This window comes from Perna viridis, chromosome 8 (assembly GCF_037379345.1).
Source record: "Perna viridis isolate PV_CMFRI_1.1 ecotype Kerala chromosome 8, ASM3737934v1, whole genome shotgun sequence".
NCBI lineage: Eukaryota > Metazoa > Mollusca > Bivalvia > Mytilida > Mytilidae > Perna > Perna viridis.
The window spans coordinates 9,435,080-9,454,357 of NC_142452.1; the positions used below are offsets into that span (position 1 = coordinate 9,435,080).

Genomic DNA, 19,278 nt, shown 5'->3' on the forward strand with positions numbered 1-19,278 from the left:
TATAAAAAAAGGCTTAAAGATATTGACAAAATACTGTGAAAAAGAGTATGCAAATATAAATGTCGCATTTGTTATCATTGGTTTTAATATATTTAAAACAGTTTATATATCTGAACACAGAACAAATAGTGTACATAAAATGTCGATTGTCAGAAATGAACTTCGTATATTTTAATAGTAGTAAAAATATATACATACAGAAATTTGCCACTGGATTCGATGTTCGACAACATGAAATTTTCACAATTTTCTTTCGCAGATTCGAATTAAATATTTATACTTTTGATACATTCCTAAAATTTGTTAATCCAAACACAATCATATTCATGGTAAACACGTGATATATTTATACATGTAGTACATGTAGTAGATAAGTTTTAAACAGGTCGGGAGTTCTACTATGTAAGAACATTGAATATCTAGATACATGTATATAAGAAATAACCCATCGAGTCAGTGAGATACCTGAATGCATCATTATTGCATGTTTAATATAAATTGTTCTCACATGTTTTAATATAATTTTCAGGTACATTTCAAATTAATATCGCCTCCTCACGATTTCCATTATTGTCTTCTTTTTGACATTGTATATTAAAAGTATTGCATAAAGTAATATATCCATGTACCGATTGACCGTCAATTTATTATTTAGTAAATAACAAGAAACGAAGAAATACTTTATCAAGTAATAACATGAAAGTAAAATCCTAACAGTGAGATTGCATTTCTATTCTTTTCTTATGTGAGCATGGAATCGATAGAATATCATATAAAACCAATATACATTTGAAATAAAGTGGAACTGGAAAACATAACAGGAAAACTGAAAAGATTTTCTTGTATAATTTACACGTAAAAAGTTGTCATTACAGTTGCAGTAGTGATTAAATCGATTGGTCATTTGATAACACGTGGACAAAGTCGATTTTGTCGTTCCTTTTTTGGTCTAAGACGGGTAACATTCTTGTAGTCTCGACCTGTCTAAGAATGAATGAGTGAGACACGTAATCCGTTCACAGGTAAATGTGTACTTTTACTTTGTTAACATTGACAATACAATTCTAAAATAATGAATATATCCAAAATACGACGGCCCCGTATTTTGGAGACTAACATTATGGTACTTGCGGTAGAAGCTGTAACCACACGGAAATTGTAACAAAAATTGCGGAATAAAAAAGTTTTATATTTTCTTTAAAAAGCTTGTTTGTTTGTTTGTTTGTTGGGGTTTAACGTCCGAGCAGCAATATTTCCGCTATATTCAGACGATGAACATGCAATTGATGATAAAATGAACATGAAATTATCAAATGAAAAAGGGATGGGACAAAAGGACAATGGGGTCGACAAATTTTGATTGCCACTGGAAATAGGGAGAGGTGGGTAGGGTCGGCCAATTTAGCCTCCTGTGGCGGAGCCCTATGATTCCTACTCCGAGAGAATACCACAGTAGGGTTTTATAACGTGCGAGGAACGTGGCATCTTTCCCAACACGGTGCACCACTATGGTTTGCGGTCAGGTTTTCCGTATTATAGCCTGACAACCCCAGCATGTAACACGCCAGGGATACCCAATTCCACCACCTGGGGCACACATCCCAGTTGCTCTGTGGGCAGAGCGCCCTAGCCCCCGTCTAGGGTTCTGAGCACTATTTAGTCGCCTTTTACGACATGCTTAGCGCTGCTGTAGGCCTATTCTTTTAACACCCGGACCTGCACGGGGCTTCTTTAAAAAGGTTTCAGGCAATCTCATAGATAACTCATAGATAAGACCGCCGAACATTCTATAGCTAGATAAATTACTCATAACACACCAGAGACTTACAACTTTCCTTAAAGCTTGTTGAAACTGCTTGTATTAGTTTTTTCGTAGGACGGACACCATCGAACGCGCACAGGAATTAAAAAAAAGTATTTGACACCCGGGAGTATAGAATGTTGATTTTCAAAGATGTATCCGACAATACATAATACAAATGATTATTGTACTTCAAAATGAAGGATTTCAATGATCTGCAAATATAAAGTAACGAATAAACCGCATTTTTAACAGAATTTCTAGACAGCAATTAGTGTTAAAATTACAAAAAAGTAAATTTAGTAAAATAAAGTGAAGTAATTTTTCTACTTTATGAAATTCACTTGACGTCGAGTTATTAAAATTGTTCAAACCAAAAGCGTTAGAAATGTATATACTTTAGTTGGTAATCACGTGTAACTGATGTTCATCGGTCAGACTTGATAATATAATGAAGAAGAATAATTATTTTGTAATGACAATTTTATTTCAAAGCTGTTTCTGTCCTTTTGCGCCGCTAAGGTCCTACAAAATACATCATTAGCTAGACATGTTTCTTCATATTTATTCTCGAAAAGAAATATGATTGTTTCAGCAATGAAAAAGCACATTGTAATTGTATGTTTCTCTTTGCTACCGTTTTTATTAGGTATAAAATATTAAGTTTTAATACGATTGATTTCGTATGTACTCTAATTGATCTTTTGGTTTTTCATCGTGTACTTTATGTTACTTCTTGTGCCATTTGTCAAAAGATCATCTATCTTTAGTGAAAAAAGTCGATAAATAAAAGACATCTCATTTTTACAGGACAACAACCAATATAACTGAATATCATTTTATCATCTTAAAGTGTTTTTAATTGTTATTGGTGATGTCAATAGTCAATTTGTGTCATGCAATGTACCAAAACTATGAACGAAGGGGCAGTAAAATATGTTAAATGATGAAAGAGTGAATATTTAGATATTAAACCTTGTTACAAGGCATTAATGTCATTCTTATTTTAGGTCATTCTATCGCTTGTCAAATGGTAATCCTTCTTCTTCAAAATTCGGAATTAAATTAATTTATAAACATTGAAATTCTTACTTTGTGTAAAGCCTAAACAAATACTTGTTTTCCGGCTAACTTTAACGCTAACCACGTTATACATGGTTTAATATTTCCCCCATATGATTTATTGAAACAAATTGAAGTCTAATGACTTACCTTTTAATTCTTTCTAATAACCTCCTTTTCCGTATCCTCCGCCGCCAATACCACCACCATAGAAAGCTCCTCCAACTCCTCCTAGAGCTCCATATCCCTGTCCGTATCCGGCGCCTCCATATCCACTGTAACCGTTAGTTACCCACCATGGAAACCATTTACAGCAGGTGTTCCACCACTTAGGGAAAAATGGAAAAAGAAGGCAGTGTTTCGCAACAGTTTCTTCTCCTTTCAAGCACTTTGGTCTGCAAGTACACCATCTCCGCCATCCCCCTACTCCTCCCCAAAATATATATTTAAGTTAAGTAAATGCAAAACCGTTTTAAACTGAACTGCTCATTTAATTTAAAAGAGTTGGTAACAAAAAGAACCAGAAAGACATGGATCATATTGTAATTAAACAATTTGTCAAAATGATTGTTGATTTAGTTGAAAGTCAAAATGAAAATCTATAATAAAAAAATAAACAAATGTTGTATACAATTACACAAAACTAAATATCGATATATGTACTTCAAAATGCATAACATATTGTATTTATAAAAAAAAAACAAAAACAAAAACAAAATAAAAAACAAAACAAAAAACAAAACAAAAAAACAATGAGCACATGTAAATTCACTGAAGGAATATATCATACTTTGCATAGAATAAGAGACAACATCATATAGACTTCCCTGCCCAGTGCTGATAACGACTTGTGCTCGATTTTGAATTAGTTTTTTGCTATGTACTTAAATAAAAGCTTAATTGTCTTTACATGTTTTTGTGTGTGTGTGTCTTTTTATCATGTTTCAATATAAAAGTTCAATAAGGAAAATGATTAAGAACATTCAGTAGGTCTATCTTGCAAACGATAATTAATTTGACAATAAATAATGATATTTTGAAATAGACTCCAGAAAATGTTACTTTTTAATTAATAGATAAAATACAATATCTTTGAAAAGTAGTTCTTTTTTAGGGGAAAGTGCTTATATAAAGCCACCCCACTATATAGCCACCCTTTCTTCCCTTTTCCAAAATTGCAAGTCATAACACCAATTTTATACTGTATAACCGGTCGTAGATGATATTGTTTTGTTAACAAAAAATACTTTGTTTCAGTTGTCTAAAAATGTCAATTACTTCAAATATAAATAATCATTATTTTCAATAAATGGCTTATATATCAGCAAAACTACAGTGGCTACTCAAAAAAAAAATAAGTATTACTGTCGATATTTTCCAGGAAAAAAATAAAAGTTGATACCTCGGTTGAGAGTTTTAGATTGATTTTAATTTGAGTTTGAATACACTTGAAAAAAAAACACAAATTATATTAGTACTCATTGTATTCTTACCTCCATAACCACCGCCCCCTCCATAACCACCACCTCCATAACCACCCCCTCCATGGCCACCACCTCCTCCATAACCACCTCCTCCATGCAAACCTTCATCAAAACCAAAACTTGCAGCGGCTACAGCAATACAAGCCAGGAGAAAAATGGCATTCATCTTGCAGGTCCGGTGATACGAACTATACACTGATGTGCTTTTATAAGCGTCAAAATTACAAAAGTAGAACAACTGAGAAAACATGTATAGCGCAATTTTTAGATGAATTTTTTGCAATTGAAAAACTGGAAACTTATACTAAATGAGTGATTTATATTCATCAAGTATCTTTTTTCATTGTTGTGTTTATTTAACATCACTTCTATCTTCATTATACTATTTAAAAGACCTTAAAACCTACTAACCACAAAATTAGTACTAATACCAAACATATATATATCACATGGGTGTTTTTAAAAAAAAAAGTTACAGATTGGTCTGATATCGGGAACCTTGTATTAACCACAACTCAGTCTTGTGTCTATAAAGTTTTTGTGCAATCTTGGCACTCAATCATCTCCTTTCAAGTCTCTATGTTTTGTTTTCCATACCTTAAAAATCGTTTAAGGCTTTGATTACTTTTATGTGTATAATAGACCTATCTATATATTGGTATAGAAAAAATTATTTGCTGACTTTGTGAAAATGAAACGATCGCCTTTTTACAAAACACACATTAATCTACCTTCTGAAACAAAATTAGTTTTTCAGTAATAATCGCCTACTGTTTGGCGTTTTCTCGAAAATGTCTTTCTTCAAAGAAATATTTGTGATTCACTTGATGATATGATTAACAAGTTTGTATTTAGTAGTGGATTTCTCAGAGTCGTTTGTGACTGCATGCATCATGTTGTACAATATCGCACTTTTGAAATCCTTATTATGAAACCGTTATTTGCTCAGTATACTGTGCTTCTAAGTTGTTTATTTATCTGTATGCTTTATTTAATGATTTTTAGGAATTATTATGCTTTTAGAACAATCTCATTAAGCCTTATTGTGATGCATTAGGAGACTAAAACGGAGGCAATTACGTAATCACTGAACTTCTATTACATACATGTAGTCAAACTTGTATCATATACACAGTATTTCAGAAATTAAATGCTCTGAAATGTTGAGGCTAAATTTCTTGTATTCAAACTGATCGAAATTCCCGGTGCTAGATTGTGTTTCCCATTTCAATTTTTTTTTTTTTTTTTTTTTCTTTTTATGCACGTCTTGCATACAATATTTATACAATGTATTTGGTTGTGCTGAAGTTTTCTGTGAAGTATTGGGCTTGCGTATACAATATGCAGTTGAGTGTAAACAATTGTGACTACAACACGTGGGACGTTGTTATAAGGTAGATCATTTATTACACGGAAAATTCTTACATTATTTTCTCGGAAAATACATACAGCAGAACGTATTTTCACCGAGCAAACTGTGATTGAAATTATGAATATAAATATCTTCAGAATATTTTAAAATATTTAACATAAATCTATGTATGGTAAAAAAAAACTTTTATTTTAAATGACTCTTTCAATGAGGGAAAATGGTCTATTGAAAAGTAATAGAAATTTTAGTTCTTTTAATATTACAATTTAAAAAAGTTCGATAACCCAGCCCAATTTTCTTTTTTAAATATATCATAATGACACAAATGTGTTCTTCATACAACTTTTTAAAAAAAATTTATAAAAAATTTTCTTATCAAATATTTACATTATCAAATTAAATTTTATATTTTTAAATTTTTAACAATTTAGCTGTTATTTTTCATCAAATTTGATATATTTCTTCATATCAATAAAGGATTTAAACCTAATATCCCCATCCTCCCAATTCAAAAACCATTCCATACACCATCTCCATCCCCATTTCCCATTCAAATCCCCCATTTTTCATCACCCAACCCCCATATACCATAGACTGGGTAGCTTTCCCCATACAAGTACTGTAGCATGTTTGAAAAAATGCTCGTATTAAGGTTCAAATATCAAGTTTGATAACCTATGCTTTTATATTCAAAGATACACCGTAACGTAACCACAAGTTCATGATGACACAAAAAAAAAGTCTTCGTAGTTACGGCAAGTTCTGGCATAATGTATAACTTGTGATATGAAAACTCCATACGCAGGTGCTATATATATGATATTACCACTGAGATGAAAGGAAAGTTGACAATACGGAATGAGAAGTCATCGCGTTTTTGTCGTATAGTTTGGTCTATAGACTTCTTTTACCATGGTTCTTTGAGTATAGGTCAAAATATGAGGCTGACTTCACAGTATAAGAAGTATCCTTTATTTCAAATTCTTTAGGGTAGATGCGATGTATCAAATCTCAAAACTTGGATTGTTTAAAAATAATACGCCATCTATGTAGCGGAAACTGAGATTAAAGGATCTAGCTAAGCGATGTATAATGTTTTTTTTTCTTGATCGTATTATATTCTGATAATAATCTTGAATTGATGTTTTGCAGAAGATCTTTCGAATGTTTTAGAATCCATGTTGATATAATACCACTACGGATGTAACAAGTGTTGTGGTAGGACTGGAGACGGTCATTTATAGCTGTGTGTATTGAAGATAAAAGTTTTGAAAGAGGTTTGGTAATACAGTTTGCAGATCCAGCTATGTAGCGTTGTTCGTATGGATTCTGGTGGAGTTTAGGAATCCAGTACATTGACGGTAAATCACAATCGTAGTCTTATATAGAGGGACCAAAAGAAGATATCACAGATTTGTGGTTATCTACTTTCTCTTTTTTGGAGTGTGTAGTGGCAGAATAGGTCATATCACTGCTATTATTTTCTACGTCTACCTCTGATAATAAACATTGGATATAATACTTTTTACAGACAAAAACAATGTTGTTTTAGGCTTTGTCGGCGGGTTTCTTCAACATATTTGTCATACATAGTAGTCAATGTTTTTGCTACATAGGGGTCTATGAAAACTGTTGTAGCATTGACACTCATTGACGTACTTAAACTTTATTACGTTTAAAAATTAAGATAATCCAATTTAGAGTTAGAAAGTTATCAGGGGTATACCTTTATGAAGCCGGTGACAGTTTTAATCATTGTTCGTTGCTACTATTGTATGGTTCCAAACTTTTCCATATAGATTTCCACTTAAATACACGAAAATAACAAAAATATCAACTGTGTAAAGCACCGAGGCATTTGAAATTCAACAATTGTAATTTTCGCCTTTCTCATATAATGGACAATTTCAATTACAGTATTTCTTATTTAATATCTGAAATAGCGAGTACTGTTTTGTATTGCATAAAAAAGAAATTTTAAAGCTCTATGATCTCTAGTTGTAATGAGAACCTAATAGGTTCAAAATCAACATAATTTCCGTACTGTAAATTTAGCAAAAAATAAAAACTTATCCTACCAAAAGTTTTTTTTTACGACCGACTTTTTCGAAAAGCTCTTTTTGTTAACATTCGATTGGTGTACAGTATGATATAGGTGTATGTTATTTTGGAGATTAAAAATAAAAAGATGCAGAAACATTGCACAATGTTTGCCTTACAAAATTGACTTATGTAATAAAAAATGAAATGTTCAAAACATATTAAAATATATGAATATTAGAAAAAATGAACAGTTCATGGCTTTAGTTCATAGTAATGACGCCGCAATGGTGCTACAATTATACATAAATTTGCAAATACTGCTGAGAATTCTGATTCTGACTTTATTGATATTTCAACCTGTATTCTATATACATACCTAAGATACAACTTTGTAGCTTACATATGAACAACTAACTATGCTAACTATGTAACAATAAGTGTTTTCGCTAAAAATGAAGTTGTTTCTTTCGTGTTCACATCATTTCTATGATAGAACTATGAACGGAAGATGACAAAAAAGTACACAAAATGAATAGAATATTTGAAGTTAGTTGAACTTCATACCAATGTATCTATCCTTTAATTGCAAGATTATAAATTTTCGTTTTATTTTACACCATAAGAACCTTTAATGCCTTCTTCCTTACGTCGAAAGTCACCCACCTAAATGGGAAGATCAAACCAACAAGAATATATAAATCGGTATTCAAAAACCAACAGCATACAAAAAAAAGTTTCATTAATCACATCCCTACTAACTCTGAGCCAACTCAGGGTTACTTGAGAAGCAAGATTGGGACATTTTCATTTCTGCCATTTTCTATTTTTCGCTTAGCGCACATTTATGTTTGCAACATTACGAAGATTTGTTTCCGAGTTGCATATTTTAAGTCTAAAAAGTGGGTGTGTTTCAGCTGTCACACAATTACTCAACATATATTATCGTTTCCAGATGATTAAAGGAGAACACTTTAACAAAATGAATTGAATTTTTTATAAAATGTATAAAACCACTATATGAAGCCTGGAATCGCTTTTCACGGATTTTGCTGATACGGAAGGAGATCTTCTGATCACAAGTGATATCCCGCCTACCAGGCAATCTGCGGGAAAGATATAGCACGAAAGTATGAAATAAATCTAAACGAAGGTGATCTTACGATCACAACAGATGCCTCCACCGACAGGCAAGCTGCAGCTTAGGGGCAGATCGCTTTCGTACAATTTTAATTTGTTTTGGCTTTGAAATGCCAAAATTCCACCCCATATTTTTTTTTACTTTTGATAAATTTAAATAAAAAAAATTAGCCACCTGCTCCTTTTATTAAAAACAAATATCATGGTTTTCCATAAAAACGGTCATTTTTCCTTAAAAATATATAATTTATTTTAAAATTACATATCCCGCGTCGAATTTTGGCACCCGCTCATTTCAATAGAATTTCAGAAAAATAAACGAAAATTAAAAAAAAAAAAGTAACTTGCCAGTACCTTTTTTCAAGCTCCCAAAAATCCAAGGAACTACAAATCTAATTGGTAAGACCTTACCTTGATAAGATAAATAGTTTGATTGATTGTACGTACATGCCCAAGACACTATTTATCGTTGCTATTCATTTTCTCACAATCGCAAGAACACAAGACTTTGCTGCGCTAAAATAATGTCCAACTTCTCGAATAGACTCTTGATTAGCAAAGTAACATAAGAAGACTAAAAAATGCTTTTCTGGAGGAAGAAATTTGATCAAGTCCACCGCCGTAAGTTCTAGTGACTTACTATACTAAGTACTTTTGATTCAATCATTTATTTTGTTTTTAATTAAACATTATACATTTTACTTGAAGAACGAAAAAGAAAACAAGAACAACAGATTTCCATGTTGAGATCACACCATCGATCGAACGAAATTTATGACATCAAATCCATGTTTTAATGAAATATCTGTCTAATTCATACTGCTTAAAGCCACCTTCTCCATAGAAAGCTCCGTATCCAATTATCTATCCGGCAGATCCATATCAGTCATAACCGCTTACTGCCCACCATGGGAACCTTTTACAACAAGTATCAAACCACAATGGAAACCAGTGCTTCAGGCGGCAGTTTTTGTCCAGCTAAATTCACCGAATCTACATCTTGGTCTACAGGTACACCACAATCTCAGATCTTTGAAATATATGGAGATAATTTGATAAGGGTTTCCATTGGTCAGGAACATTTACTTTTTAATGTTTCAAAATCAGAAACCGTATCTGTAAATTTCTATTTTATTTTAAACCAGAATTATTTTTTTTTATTCTGTAGTATTCATAATAATTTGACGAATGAATACAGATAGTTTTTTTTTCATGAAAAGTTTAGAGATCTGCCTATCAATTCTATGAACACCTATGAAAAACAATCAGTTCCAACATTTAAAATGGACACCCAATCCTTTTCTCGTCAAATCACAAATCAAATAACGGAAATGATTTTGGGCATAAGTAGAAATTCCACCGTATATGGAATAACAAAAATAAGACCCTGATATGCTAACATTATCTTTCCTGTGTCACAAATATATAGCGGAGACAGTATTATCGCTACGAGTTCAAGTCCCGCGGTGGGAATAAACAGAAATTTGTTTCACAAATATGGCAGTCTAACATTGTATATATGTTAATATATTATATCATTATAAGTATCTTTGATCTATAGAATTAAGATCCTTTAATGTGTTTTCTGGCTTGCCTATTTCATATTAAAACAAATGTTATTGTTTGTCTTTTAGTTGAATCTTTGACATTATGTGACATTGTAAATTGCCAACGTTATGAATGCAAAAGAGGTAGACTGAAATAAAATAAAATCGGGTATTTTGAGGAAAAGGAAAATATAAGATACCGATTAGCAATTGACAATGTGCTAGTAATACAACCATTAGGTCAATACAATTATAGGACAGCATTATGAGATATGGAGAAATAGCTAATTTTGATTTTGATACTGACAAAGTTAGTTGGAATGTCTTCACGAGTGCGTGAATATTTCAAGTGTAATTGCCAGTAGCAAAATCAAGAGTAATTGTAAATCAGTCGATGATGGTCGGAGATCTAAATGTTTGCATTTTCAGTCGTACCTAGTCGGAATAGCATCATGTAACTTATTCTTGCGGATATGGGAAAACATATTTCTCGTCTCGTCTCATTCTTCAGTCGCTTGAATTCAACTGCTTTAAGGGAACAGCCATAGAAAGACAACCAGCTGGACGTAAAATGAATATTATCTCAGAAGCAATATTATGCAAATGAAATAAAAAATGTTAAGTATGGAGAATTGTTGTTTTTCAGGAAGATTGAAGTCTAATGCTTACACTCGCTATGCCGTAAATTGTGAAATTTTGGCCGTAGTTTTGTTTTTATTTATTTGGCACCTCTCTTAAAAGTGCCAAAATTAAATACACCAAAATATAACGTTTTCGAAAAGTGAGGAAGCCAGTATGTATCAGAGTATCGGTAGGTGTGGACGATTAATGTCGTAATATGTGCCTGCATAGGAATTAAATAGAACCTTTGTTTTACCCCGCTGAAACGTTGTAATGCATATGCTACATGTAAATTCTTTTTAGGATAATAGAGGATGGATTGATTTTAGTGTGAAGATAACGCAATAAGAAATCACTCATCATTCTGAGTGCACCAAAATGAAAAACACCAATATTAAACATGAACCTTTAACAGAAAACCGCCAAACAATATCCAAAATTTCAGTAATCGCATCTTTGAAATTTATTTTTTTTAATTCTAAATTGGCTCTTGGTACACTTGTTCATTTACGGGTCGGATAAATACTAAGAAGCAAGACATTGGCAACTAAAAACGTTAATAACATTGGTATAGAACCCAAAGAATGAAATGGGACGATCTCGTTACCATCCTTACCTCGGTTCGGGAATACAAAACAAATAACAGTTTCCTGATATTCTGCCAAATATATCCCATTTGTAAGCAATGCAGAAAATTTCGAACCGTTTGGTATCTTAAGAAATTACAGTCTTAGAAAAAAACCCACTAGGTTGTAACCTTCCTTTAAGCATGCTGAAACTTCTTGTATTAGTTTTTAAGGACAGACGTAATTAGACGCACACACGAACTGAAACAAATGTATATATCTCTCTGGAGTATATTTTGCTGATATGCAAAGATGTTTCCAAACTTACAAAATATAAATGATTATCGGACATTAGAATGAAGCATTTAATTAATCTGAAAATATAATGGAGTGAATATACCACAATTTTTAACAGAATAATTAGATAGCTGTATTAAATATTACGGAAAAAAAGAAAACACAAGAAATCTAGTTAAAGAATTAATGAAAACGTACACTTTTACTTTTCTTTCCTTTATTAGTAAATCCCTAGTACACATCTTTGAAATCTGTTTTAAATTTATTTAATCAATCTTTATCATAGGGGTATCGTTTTGTCTTAAAATGTAAAGTTTGTTTTAATCAACTTTCTTCTTTCAATAATTGATTACAAGTAGCAACAATAATGTCTTCATTTCTATAGAGAGGGCAATATGCTTAAACATTTTTTTTTCTCCTTTATGTTGTTCATAAAATTCTCTTGGCGTCGAGTTGTTGAAATTGTTCAAACCAAGGCCTTAGAGATGTGTATACTTTAGTTGTTAATCCCGTGTTAATGATGCTCAGCGGTCAGACTTGATAATATAGAGAACAAGTATAATTATTTTTATGCCAATTTTATTTCAAAGCGGTTTCTGTCCTTTTGTGCCGCTAAGGTCCTACAAAATAAATCATCAGCTAGTTTCTCAATATTTCTTCATGTAATGGTAAAGGATTGTTTAAGCAATGAAAGAGCACATTGTTATGTTAAGGTACGCTTCTCTACCGTTTTTTTTAATTGGGAATATAATATGAAAGCATGTTTTAATTACTTTCATGCTTGTTATTTCTAAATGTATACGATTCATTTTGTATGTACTTGTAGTGATGTTATGGTTTTTTGTCTGTTTCTTTTTATGTTATCGCTTGTGCCTTTATTCCCTTTAGTACAAAAAGTCGACAAATGGAAGACAAATACAAGTGTTTAAAAATCGGTATTTGTAATGTCAAAGAGTCCGTTTGTGTCATGCGTTTTACCAAAACTATACAAGAAAGGGGTATGAAGATATCTTAACTTTGATACAAGGCATTAACGTCATTTTTGTTTTAAAACATTCTATCGTTGGTCAAATGGAATTTCTTCTTCAAACCATTGAATTAAATTAATCTTTAAACATTGAGATTCTTACTTGAATCAAGAAAGTCATACATCAGTAACTTGTGTTAGGCCTAAAAATACTTGTTTTTCCGCCAACTTTTCCTGAGACCACGATATACATTGTTAAATGTTTTTCCTATATGGATTATAAAGTGATTTCTACCTTTTAATTCCATCTAATAACCTCCTTTTCCGTATCCTCCGCCTACAACATAAACTCCACCACCGCCATAGAAAGCACCTCCAACTCCTCCTAGACCTCCATATCCCAGTCCGTATCCGGCCCCTCCGTATCCACCGTAACCATTAGTTACCCACCAAGGAAACCATTTACAGCAGGTGTCCCACCACTTAGGGAAAAGAGGGAAAAGAAGGCAGTGCTTCGCAACAGTTTTTTCTCCTCTCCAGCACTTTGGTCTGCAAGTACACCATTTCCGCCATCCCCCTAGTCCCCAAAATATAAATTTAATAATAAGTTTCATGAATGAAATTAAACTGCTAAATTGCTTTGTAAAAGTAGTAATAATCCGAAACAAAACGAACCGAACAAAACCAAGGATCAGACTGTAAAGGGACTACATATATACAACGTCTTCAGAATGTGACGACTATATTTGCTACACTGTTCCATCGGATCAAATTGATACAGGGAAGATAATGTAAACTATGGCAACACCGCCTGCACCAAGTCCAGCACTCTAGATTACTCGGCCAGCTAGACTATATATTTTGCAGACCTTTCTATACGTTTACATTAGATTGCCATTATGGCACAGGTAATGATTTTGTAAAATGACAGAAATGAACGTTATAATTCCATTCAAGTTTACCCTGATATAAGTGAAGTGAACATAGAAACAGATATCGGTGAAAACCATGGCAATGTAACACGTTGGCATTGTATCATGTTCCAGTAGGTGAGCGCTATCAAGCACCCGGACAACCAATGACTTTACATCAATAACAACTTTCAAGGCCCTGTCCAACTATAAACTCTAGTCCGGTAGAGTATTTTGATTACATATGAAGATGATGTTGATTCTTTATTTAATATATTAGTTGAGGATACAAACGGGTGACTAGTAGACCATACAAAGACCATTGAATGCTCATTCTAGACGAAAAGTCGAAAATAGTCAAAATCAGAGCATTCATTGGTATCCTTATGACTATGGGTCTAGTAAAAAACCTACAATAATTTTATTTTACGCTCGCCTTCTTTGGCAGAGATTTTTTCAACATAAAAAAGTTCCAAAATATTTTGCAGTTTAGTTTTTGCATTGCAACACATCAGTTCAAAGAGGAGCACAGGGATACGATCCAGGTAATAAAATTATACCAATTTTAGATCTTTTCAACAGGGTCTTTCACAATAAGTACAGTTTAGCGAATGACCTTACATTTCTCAAGTCAATGTTGGGCTTTAAAGGAAGGACCAACTTTGTTCAATATATATGCTTGGTAAGAGTAATCAAGGGAACCAAGGTTATAGCGTTAATCAAAAGAATGTAATCCATGGACAAAGACCAGACATGGAAGAGTAATCAAGGGAACCAAGTTTATAGCGGTAATCAAAAGAATGTAATCCAGGGACAAAGACCAGACATGGAAAACAGACATACACAACAAAGAACATAAAGTAACTAAAATCATACATACAAATTAACAAAAGTAAATGAGCAACTCGGACTCCACTAAAATCTGGGAGCATGGACCAAACAATAGAAACAATAAACAAGACATATTAACAATCACTTTGATACAATAAATGCACTATTTATTATCATTACTTTTAATGAAAAGTTAACAGGAAACAAAATTGACAAAATGTTAAAAAAGACGTAGTTTGCCTAAAATACATCAATTATTTGTTATTTTGAACTATTGAGACTGAGTGATTGATTTTGATATCTTGTAGCAATTTTAAAAAAAATAACATCACTAAGTAGTGTAGTATTTCAAGTTATTAAACGAGATCGAATAATTAAATCTAAATATGGATGTATAATATTTCTTCATTTCTATTGTGTGGAGATGAGACAGAGTGAAAACAGACATACACAACAAAGATCAAAAGTAACTAAAATCATACATATAAAGTAACAAAAGAAAATGAGCAACTTGGACTCCACTAAAACCTGGGAACATGGATCAGGTGCACTGGTAGGTTAAGCGTCCTCTTTTTTAGAAACATCCGCTGAGTTGTTCATAAAAAGTCCGGGGTAGACAAACGAGGAAAGAAAAACTATGACCCGTTAAATAAATCAGTTTTCATGGTGCAGATGGATTTACGCGTTCATGATGACGACCATAAAACTTCTGTAGTGATGACTTCACAGCAACATAACCCTCTTCCAGAAGCCTATTTGTTAAAGTTCTAGCATGATACAAAAAGTCTGCGTAGTTTCGGCAAGCTCTGGCATAACGTATAAGTTGTAAACTGAACACTCCATGCGCAGGTGCTGAAGTTGCCACAGATGAAAGGAAAGTTGACAGTTTTGAATGAAAAGTCATCACGTTTGTCGTAAAGTTTTCCTTTGCCATCGATTTATAAGTGTAGTTCAAGATATGAGGCTGACCTCACAGCGTCTATCCTTTATCTCAAGTTCTTTGGGGTAGATGCGATGTATCAAATCCCCAAAATTAGGATTGTTTAAAGATAATACGTCATCTACATAGCGGAAACTGAGATAAATGGATCTAGCCAAACGATTGTCTCTCTTTCGGATCAGATCAGCAACAAAGTCAGCCTCATAAGAGTGAAGTAATAGGTCAGCAAGTAAAGGAGCACAATTTGTTCCCATTGGAATGCCAACCGTTTGTTGAAAAACACGTCCAAATAGTTCTCGTCCTGAAATGTTTGAAATATCTGCCATAGGTCGTTACACCATAATCAATCAATCAATCGTGGACAGTTTTGAAGTATGACTAATCATTACTTTTCTTATTTATGTATAAAAAGGTAGACTAGCAAGTGCCGTACCCTGGTTGCCAAATGGATTAGGTTATTCGGTAGTGATGGAGTTGTCGGCTAGACATCAGGGTAAATTCCATCACATTGTATTAGATAATGCGTTCACAAGTCCTAACCTGTGTCTTGATCTGTATGACAACAACACACACACATCTGGAATTGTTCGCACACACAGAAGAGGGATTTCGCCATCTTTTTAAAATACAAGGTCTGCCAAAGTAGAATGTGTAGCTCGGCATTCCCATGCACTACGGCGATAGAAAGGAAGTAACATTTTTGTTCACATTTGAAGGCCCAAGGTAACCAAATTATACTTGTCCAATGTTTACTTTAAATCATCAATTTAAACGATGTTTTCCTAACAGACCAATATTTTGTGATATTACATTTTGGCGTATTTATTAAAATTGATAAGGTTGCCTACTTGACTCTGTTAAATAAATGTATACCATTATATATTAGTTTGAATAGAAATCAAGATGAAGAATAACTTGGTGAGAGTGTCTTGAACGTTCTACAGAATAAAAACAGGAATGACAGCTCAATATATGCGATACTAGTTTTTTAAACACTTGATTGTTGGCCTCGATCGATATCTCTAGTGGTCCATAAAACATGACATCGCATGCACTAATTAAGTTAAACCAGATACATTTGCGTAACTGTAGTGAAACAAAAACAACCGACACAGAATGACAATATCAGTGTTTTTTTAAAATTCTATATGATATAGTGAGATTATATTTCATAGAATATTTTCATTTTAAAATACAAAAAGTAGTTTGATTACGTTGCCATCCTGACTACCATACATCTAAAGCTTCTCGCCAAACGTAAATATCAAAATAAATAATTACATTTAGTTACAGTATAATTGGCACACAAATTAGAAGATGCGTCGAAAAAGTTGTGTCCGAAGTGGGGGTTCTATATAACAGAAAAATGAGAGTTGTTGACTTAGCCTACCAGCATATCCAAGAGTGTGACCCAGAAATAAGATCGGTCAAACTGTGGAAAAATACAGATCAAAGTAATATTGAGAGCAACAGGCATATGTATTACTTCAATGTAAAACCGTAATATCATTGCGTTTTACATAGTAATGTTTTTGGAACAAATATGAATACATGTTAATATTAACAGTATATATCCTATACTTGATTTAATGTTTCATTAAAATTTTGAATCTGACAATTCAAACATTTATATATCTTAATACAATGACTAAACATGCATTGAAATCTGAAACAATTTATGCTCACATAACAATTTTGTATTCTAAAGGCTCACCGAATCATGGAATGTTTTAAGGGCTCCTCATTTTTTTAAAGAAATGCCAACGTACTGTACCAAAGAATCAGACGCTTACAGCCAAAGATGACACGACTAGAATTTCATTCCCAATTCTACCATCAGTTGGTAGGATATCTCAGAGTCAACAGGAATGTTCCAAGTCGACCGTGCATTGGAAACCGTAGGCTTGTTGAAAGGCACTTCATTGCAAATTTACCAGCAAATTCAAAACATACGTGTTTTATCTGTTTGAAGAAAATTATTAATATTTTAAAATTTTGGATGGTTTACGTCGCCCCCTGCCTAGTTTGTGCTAAGCAGACTCCCGGAAAAAGATCAAGAGTCCGCACGTGGTGCCCTGATTGCATTGTACGACTTTGCTTAGGATGTTGTTTTCGGATATACTATAAGTGTCTGAACTATTCCGCACACTGAAAGGGAAATCGATAGGAATAGAACAAATAAATTACATATACAAATCTATAAAACTTTACCAATTGTATTTATCATGTTGTTGTGTACTATGTTTTTTATTACCTACATAATACATGTATTTAAATTGTGTATGTATACATGTATGCATTAGTTTCTCTTCTTTGAAGTATTTAGTAGTCAGCCAGTGAAAACAGGTGCATGATTTTGCAGGCATAATGCGGCATTTCTTTTGTGCCGTCAGATGTACTATGCCGTTATATAACGTTATTTTTCGAAAAATGAAAATAAAAAATAAACATGTTGTACCATAAATTTCAATTATCAGAGCATATAATTATTTATTTCACAAAATACCTAACACTGCATAATGCTGAATTATTCTCTATTTTCTGGCATATGAACTATATAGAAAATTGGCTTCGGCACCAAGAGGGATTGATTTTGAAGTACTCATAATAATTCGACTACTAAATACGCGGTAGTTTTTCTTATATAGAAGTTCAGAAGTTTGCCTCCTGATTCTATAAACATCTATCGACAACAATCAGTTCCAACATTAAAACCTGACACCCAATCCTTTTCTCGTCAAATCACAGATCAAATGACGAAACGTGCGTGCTTTCCAACGTGTTTTAAAACACAAATAAGACCCTCATATACTTATATATCACAGATATGTAGTGATGTACACAGTATACATCGTGTACTAAGATACAACCCTTGATAACACTTTGGAAAAGGCCAGCGACCTGGCCAGTGAAAGCTATATTATCGTAGCCTGTCTAGCCGAGTGGTCTAGGGCGCTGAACGTAGTGCTGGAGGTGTTTCCATAAATGTCACATATCGGTACGAACGAAAGAACAGAAATTTTCTCACAAATATAACAGTACAAGTATTGTATATATGTTTATATATTATATCATTATCTGTCAAATATAAAAAAGCGAAGATGCTTAAATGTGTTTTCTGGCTTGCCTATTCAATATTAAAAAAATATTATTGTTTGTCTTTAAGTGGTAACTAAGTAATTTTGATGTAATGTAACATGCAAAAGAAGTAGCCTGAAATAAAATCAAATAAGGTATTATGAATAAAACGAAAATATAAGTTACCGATTAGCAATTCGCAATGTACTAATAATACATTCATTCTCCTTACCGTAAACATATTTACAATAATTCCCGAGTTGAAAAGTCCTTGATTATTAATGTTACAATACATACTTCACTTAGCCTCCTTACCTCCACGATAACCACCGCCACCGCCGCCATAGTAGGGCCAATGAGCAGCAGCTATAGCAATACAAGCCAGAAGAATAACTGCTTTCATCTTTGTAGTATTGGCAGAGCCGGTGAACTCAGCTTGAATCTGGAGTTCTTTTATACACGACAGTTTGTTTTTTAATATACTAAAGAAAATAATGCATTGGAAATAAATTGTTTGATATATAAAACCACCATATGTATTGAAATAAATTTTCTCGTTCTTCTCATAATTAAAAGGGAACTACCGAATTATAAACACATGGATTTATATTGATGTAGTAA

General features: G+C 32.8%; 2 protein-coding genes across 2 annotated transcripts; both read right to left on the bottom strand.

Moving 5' to 3' along the window:
• Positions 1–2,266: 2,266 nt before the first annotated feature.
• On the bottom strand, positions 2,267–4,535 carry LOC148609232 (uncharacterized). The gene is made up of 3 exons (XM_088542062.1): positions 4,357–4,535; positions 3,014–3,289; positions 2,267–2,326 (listed from the first exon to the last, which is right to left on the bottom strand). The coding sequence occupies exons 1-2, from the start codon at positions 4,511–4,513 to the stop codon at positions 3,027–3,029; spliced, it is 420 nt and encodes a 139-aa protein (XP_088398188.1). The 5' UTR covers positions 4,514–4,535; the 3' UTR covers positions 2,267–2,326; positions 3,014–3,026.
• A 7,957-nt stretch (positions 4,536–12,492) lies between these two features.
• LOC148609233 (uncharacterized) lies at positions 12,493–19,131 on the bottom strand. The gene is made up of 3 exons (XM_088542063.1): positions 18,973–19,131; positions 13,193–13,474; positions 12,493–12,550 (listed from the first exon to the last, which is right to left on the bottom strand). The coding sequence occupies exons 1-2, from the start codon at positions 19,058–19,060 to the stop codon at positions 13,206–13,208; spliced, it is 357 nt and encodes a 118-aa protein (XP_088398189.1). The 5' UTR covers positions 19,061–19,131; the 3' UTR covers positions 12,493–12,550; positions 13,193–13,205.
• Between the last annotated feature and the right edge of the window lie 147 nt (positions 19,132–19,278).